This window comes from Chiloscyllium plagiosum, chromosome 37 (assembly GCF_004010195.1).
Source record: "Chiloscyllium plagiosum isolate BGI_BamShark_2017 chromosome 37, ASM401019v2, whole genome shotgun sequence".
NCBI lineage: Eukaryota > Metazoa > Chordata > Chondrichthyes > Orectolobiformes > Hemiscylliidae > Chiloscyllium > Chiloscyllium plagiosum.
The window spans coordinates 27,670,074-27,676,813 of NC_057746.1; the positions used below are offsets into that span (position 1 = coordinate 27,670,074).

The 6,740-nt window shown below is 40.2% G+C and overlaps 1 protein-coding gene across 2 annotated transcripts in view; it reads left to right on the top strand.

Moving 5' to 3' along the window:
- Positions 1-5,755, top strand: part of zcchc17 (zinc finger, CCHC domain containing 17) — a 15,069-nt gene extending 9,314 nt beyond the window's left edge. Inside the window, exons 7-8 of one of the 2 annotated variants that reach the window (XM_043678239.1) lie at positions 1,576-1,703; positions 5,164-5,755. In XM_043678239.1, the coding sequence (XP_043534174.1) occupies positions 1,576-1,703; positions 5,164-5,361 (326 nt within the window). In that variant the 3' untranslated portion in view covers positions 5,362-5,755. The remainder of the gene's footprint in view (positions 1-1,575; positions 1,704-5,163) is intronic. The other variant, XM_043678240.1, reaches the window with a different exon arrangement.
- Positions 5,756-6,740: the final 985 nt, after the last annotated feature.

Consider the following 6,740-nt stretch of genomic DNA (forward strand, 5'->3'; position numbering starts at 1 on the left):
CCCAGTCCGCCTCCACTCCCAATTATTCCGATAATTGATATTCGGATAATTGAAGTTCCACTGTATCCTGTACTGCCACAACATGACATCCCAATTCTTGTATTCAATGTACCGACCAATAAAGGCAAGCATACCAAATGTCGTCTTCAGTAGCTTGTCTACCTGCGAGTCCACTGAGAACCGCAAGGTCTCTTTTCTCAGCAACTCCCCAGGCCCATACTATTAAGTGTAAAAGTCCTTGAGGGATTTGCTTGATCCCAGTTGTCTATACCTACCATATACTGCCTTCTTTTTCTTTCCCAGAGCCTCAATTTCTCTAGTCATTCAGCATTCCCTATACCTACCAGCCTTGCTTTTCACACTAACTGGGCTATAGTGCCTCTGGACTCTCGCTACCTCATTTTTGGAGATCTCCCACTTTCCGACCATCGCTTTACCTGCGAATAGCCTCTCCTGATAAATTTTTGAAATAATCAATTGGTTTCCTCAAGATCAAGTTCCACCACCAACTCTTTTTAGTTCAATACACAATTTTCTCCTGACTGGATTGTAGAAGTTCGCCTGTGCTGAGGACAATGACTTTACTGTCAAAATATTCACTCATATTAGTGAGTTGTCCATCCTGGAACTCACATCGATGAGTGATATGCAAAATACTGGCTGAAACATCATCTTCAATAAAGTACATATTTATTTGCCTAATATCGTCAAAATTAGCCTTACTCCAATTTAGAACTTTAACTTTTGGAACTTTTTAACTCAGCTTTATCCTTTTATATAGGTGCAGAGCAATTTGTCTTTGTGCTGATGGTTTTGTTTTCTTGTTCTTTCATGGAATGTGAATGCCTGTGCAATTCCAGGATTTGTTTCCCGTTCCTCATGAGTAATACCTCTGAGCTGAGTGTCTTGCTAGGCTATTTCAGAGAGAGATTGGCAGTCAGCTACAGGCTGTGGAGCCAGTGTCACATGTAAGCCTGTCATATTGATGGCAGATTCCTTCCCAAAAGACAGTATTGCATGAGATGGGCTTTTACAACAATCCCTGATAATTATCATGGTCCTGTCTAGTAATTGAATTTAAATTCCATGAGCTGCAGTGTGCTTAGATTTGAATGAAAGGTCATTATCCTGACCTTAGGATTACTGGTCCAGAAGAAATAAGACCTAAAAATTCTCATTTGATGGCAGCACGCATCGTAAGAATGGGGTTGTAAGCTGGTCAGACCACAAGGTCCTGTTGCCTGGCACATGCTGTTATGCAGTGGAAAGCTCACTGTTACCAAGCTAAGAAGTGGAAATTTTGTTAGATTATTCTAGCTGACGATTGAGTGATGCATTTCCCATCCAACCTGCCTCACCACAGCACACTCCAAGGGAATACATGCTTAAAGGCAGGTTTGGACCCAGTGTTGATGGTCTCTGTGATAAATTAGTCTGATGCAATTGAGTTTGAATTAACTTTCACTTATTTAAGTCACATTTCTTTTCTCCTGTGTTGAACGAAATGTTTTGTGTTTAACGAAAATGCCTGACAATTTCAGAAGGACCTTAGGCTAACTTTGTTTCCTTTGCTAGGACATTTTGCGAAAGACTGCTTCATGCAGCCTGGTGGTGTTAAGTACAGTCTCGTTCCTGATGATGAGGTGGAACCAGCTGACAGCTCCAGCCAGCCTGAATTTCAGCCTCCAAAGAAGAAAAAGAAGGTACTCATTTATTTAGCGAATGCATATTCAGTCTATAATTCCAACTATCTGAGAGAGCTGTGCTCACTTGCATGCAAAACATCAGATAGTTTAGTTAATGGACATGATTCAATGACATGCGGTCTCATCAGGTTTATGTTTGATTGCCAGGATATTTGTTGCTGGTGTCATAAAACTGGTGAAGCTTTGATGTGTTTTATCTCTGCCCTGTTCAGATGCAGTTTAGAAGGATGACCTGGCCAAGTAAGGCCTTGTTCATGGTCCATTGGGTCAGAAATGATGTTGAGCTTATTCTTGTTTGGGATGTGTACATCCTTAGAAAAGTCAGGATTTATTGCCCAACACTAATTGCTTCATGGGAAAGTGGTGACGAACTGCTTTGAAACACTGCAATCCCTGTGGTGGAAGTATGCACATTGCAGTTAGGGAGGGAGTTCAAGGATTCAACCCAGCAACAGTGCAGGAATGGTGATGTTATCCCAAATCAGGATGGTGTGTGGCTTAGAGAGGAACTTGCAAATTGTGGTGTTCCCATGCTTCTGCCCTTCTGTTTGTAAGTGGTAGAATTCCCAGGTTTGGAAAGTATTCAAGGCTTGGTCAACATCTTTTGACCACTATTCTTGCCATTGAAGTGAATTAGTGAATGTAATCAAGGATTGTTTGTTGTCCAGGTTAATGATTGCTACAAATCAGAAAGAATTAATAATGTAATGTAATAAATTGATTCCTTAATTGTAGGCTATGGCCAGGCATGGGTGATGCACTCTTTAGACTGTGCTCTTTATGATGTTGACCATTTAAGGTATAGAAAAATAAAGATTCATGAGGTGCTGTAACATTGGGAAAATTATGTTTGAGCTGTACTTTATTGAAAATGTTGTTTCAGCCAGTATTTTGCATCAAGTTTCACATCACTCATCGATGTGAGTTACAAGGTGGGCAACTCACTGATTTGAATGAATATTTTGACAGTAAAGTCATTGGCCTCAGCACAGGCGAAATTCCACAATCCAGTCAGGAGAAAATTATGTATGTGAACTAAAAAGGGTTGGTGGTAGAACTGATTCTTGAGGAAACCCATTGATTTGATATTTCTGCAGACTGGCAAGGTGAGTCACATACATTCTGCAACATTGGAATGAATGCAGTACTTCAATTAAGGAGCAGACTCACATTGAAAAATTCAAACTACAGTCCTCTTGAAGAATCAAAATGCAAAAATGTAGTTCTGCAGTGTTTATCAGTAGTTGTTTAAGAAGTTGTTTACAGGAAATGACAGTCAGTGACCATTGTCAGGTTTTTTTTTGACTGCAGACGTATGATCATTCAGTTCAGTCCTTTCTTGATGTGATCCACTTTCCAGTACATGAATTGGACAGCAATTAGTAAGACCTAGTAGGATCATCTTCCTTCCTAGCTATCCATTCCAACCTTCCCACTGACCAATCACAATCACCTGCATCCACCTATCGCCATCCAGCCTACCTTTCCCCTAGCCCCATCCCCTTCCTCTGTTTATTTCTCAGCCCCTCTCCCCCCTCACCAGTCCTGATGAGGGGTCTCAATCTGAAATGTCAACTCTCCTGCTCCTCTGCTGCGTGACCTGCTGTGCTTTTTCCAACTCCATATTTTATTGAGTCTGACTTTCCAACATCTGTAGACCTCACTATCTCCATAGGGATCTATAAAACTGAATTCAACAGTCATAGGATTATAGGAAACCAGTTTAAGTTTAGAATAAAATAAATGGAGAGTGTGATGAAAAATGTGTATTTTACGTGTGTGTGTGTGTGTGTGTGTGTGTGTGTACAATTTAGAATTCAAAGTAGAAACAGATGAATTTTAGTTATTTCTGTGAAGTGCATTTTTACACAAGAAATGGTCAGGAAATCATAGAGTCATAGAGCTGTTGAGCATGGTCCAACTCATCCATGCTGACCAGATATCCTAACTTCATCTAGTCCCATTTGGCAGCATTTGGGACATATCCCTGTAAACCCTTCCTATTCATATACCAATCCAGATGCCTTTTAAATGTTGTTATTGGACCAGCCTCCACCATTTCCTCTGGCAGCTTGTTCCATACATGCACCACCTTCTGTGTGAAAAAATTGCCCCTTAGGTCCCTTTTAAATCTTTCCCCTTTCAGCTTAAACTAATGCCTTCTAGTTTTGGACTCTCTTACCCTGGGGAAAAGACCTTGCCTATTTACCCTATCCACACCCCTCATGATTTTAAAATCACTCCGCAGCCTCCGACGCTCCGGGGAAAACAATCCCAGCCTATTCAGCATCTCTCCATAGCCCAATCCTCCAAACCTGGCCACATCTTTGTAAATCTTTTCTGAACCCTTCCAAGTTTCACAGCATTCTTCCTATAGTAGGGAGACCAGAATTGCACGCAGTTTTCCAAAAATGGCCTCACCAATGTCCTGTACAGCTACAACATGAACTCCCACCTCCTATACTCAATGCACTGACCAACAAAGGCAAGCATACCAAACGCTTTCTTCACTATCCTCTCTACCTGGGACTCTACTTTCAAGGAACTGTGCGCCTGCATTCCACAAGCCTCTTTGTTCAGCAACACTCCCCAGGGCCTTACCATTATGTGCATAAGTCTTGCCCTGATTTGCCTTTCCAAAATGCAGCACCTCACATTTGTCTAAATTAATCTCCATCTGTTACTCCTGATCCATTGGCCCATCTGATCAAGGCCCCATTATTCTCTGATGTAACCTTTCTCGTTGTCCACCACACCTCAATTTTAGTGTCACCTGCAAACCTACTAACCATACCTCCTGTGTTCACATCCAAATCATTCTGGGATATTGACTTAGTCCAGAATTTGTCAATTGCAGTGACTGCTAATTCCAATCGTGTTAATAGAAAAACATTCTTACTAATATAAAAACAAAGAACTACAGATGCTGGAAGTCTGAAACAAAACATGCAAGAGAAACACCGCAGATCTGGCAGTATCTAGAGAGAGAGAGAGATCGAAACAGAGTTAATGTTTTGAGTCCAGTGACCTAAACATTACCTCTGTTTCACTCTATGAATGCTGCCAGAACTGCTGAGTTTCTCCACTGCTTTTTGAGGAAGTATTTATATTATTGAGTTTATGGCAAGTCATGAAACAAGTCAGGCCAATAGCTTTATTTTCAGTTCAGAAGAATCTACGAGAAGTAAGTCTTCTTGTTTAAGCACTAGAGTCGAGTGCAGAAACAAGTGTAGTTTAATTCCAGGAAAGCAATATTATTTCTAGGGCAGTTCAGTGACCAGTTACTGCAGCAAAATGGTTTAGTTTGTCAAACCTCGAACCAGGAGAGTTATGACCTGCTGATGTATTTCAAAGGACAAAATAACCGTAGCCCAGTTTTAGCAACATACAGTCTCTGTTTTCTGAAAGGCAACTATTTTCGAAATATTGGTGCAACTAAAGGTTTGATCTTCTACAGGATAAAGTAAAGAAGCAGAAGAAAAGTAAAGGCAAGCTGTCTTCCTCTGATTCTAATTCTGCTGAATCGTCAGACTCGAGCAGTGAGGAGGACCGCTCAGCCCCCAAGGCACATAAACATTCGGAAAAAACTCAACGATCACACAAGAAGAAAAAGCATAAAAAGCACAAGCATAAGAAATCCAGAAAGAGAGATTAAATCTTGGTATTTTGTTAAAGAAAACTGGAAATCCTGCATGTTGTTCTCAAGCTGTGTATGGAAACCCCCACCAGAGAAGGCTGAAATGATGTGCTCCTCTTGTTTCTTAGTAATTTACTCTTGTATTTTCTCCCAAGTCTGAACCAAATTTTGAAATACACCAGATGTGTTATTTTGTTGCGGCGAAAGGCTTTTACAAAATCAAACTTTTTTTTTAAAAATTCAGTTTGTGTTTTGCAAAATGGGTCAGACTGGTGAGTGGCTGCTCGACATTGAATCCCTTGACCCTGTAATTGCATTGGGTGAAAATAACATAGAAATAACTTAACCCGAGTCATTCAAAATTCCTTTACCCATATTTTAATGGAAACTGCTTATTTTAAATGAAATAATATCTTCATTAAAATACTGGACAAAAGAAAAAGCAGTTTGTAACCAATGTGTTAAACATTCATACACTTGCATCATAATTGTAAGACAATTGCATTGTACTTGAAAAGAACGAGCTTTCGGGGAGGTGAGGAGGAAGGTTTGTGTGGGAATAAATTAGCTCTTCCAAAGAACCAGCACAGGGAAAATTGGGCTGCTTCTGTGCTGAACTATCCCTTGACCCTGAGCTAGAGATGGAATTGAATGAACAGAATGTATTCACCTTGCTCATGGTAATTTTGTTTTTTAAACTCCACTCTGATTGTATTTAATTCAAAAATTAATACATTTACATCCTTTGCTAATCCTGGCCTTTTCCCAATGTTACATTTTGTGAAAGTTTCTCACTTTGATTATCATCAAAAGGCTTCTACTGCTTGTATTTCTGATCTCATAACCCACTAGCCAACAGATGCCAAATTTTTTGTTGCCATCTCAAGATACACAAAAGCAATATGTCACAGATCAGCCATGGATTATAGTTGTCAAACCACATTCAGAATCACTTTATTATCAACATGTGATGTAGAGCAAAAACGGGTATATGTGAGGTAGAAATCAGACAGAATCTAGCTGTATAGTGGAATGCAATGGAAGGTTTGAATGCTTTTATCTGCAGAGGAATTTGGAGTGGGAGGAGAAAGATCCAGTTGTCTGGATCATAACTAGGAAGAGGTTCTGCTGAGAGAATATGAGCAGCCATGGGCTGAACTAAAAAGGCAATAATCTCTGGATTACTACCTGAACCAAATTGGTGCAGAGTCAACAAGACAACCTTATAATCTTAATGATCAAGATTAATTAACAACAGGGACATGGATAGTGTAAATAGACAAGGTCTTTTCCCTGAGGTGGGAGAGTCCAAAACGAGGGCATAGGTGAGAGGGGAAAGATTTAAAACGAACCTAGAGGGGCAGCCTTTTCACACAGAGGGTGATGTGTATATGGAA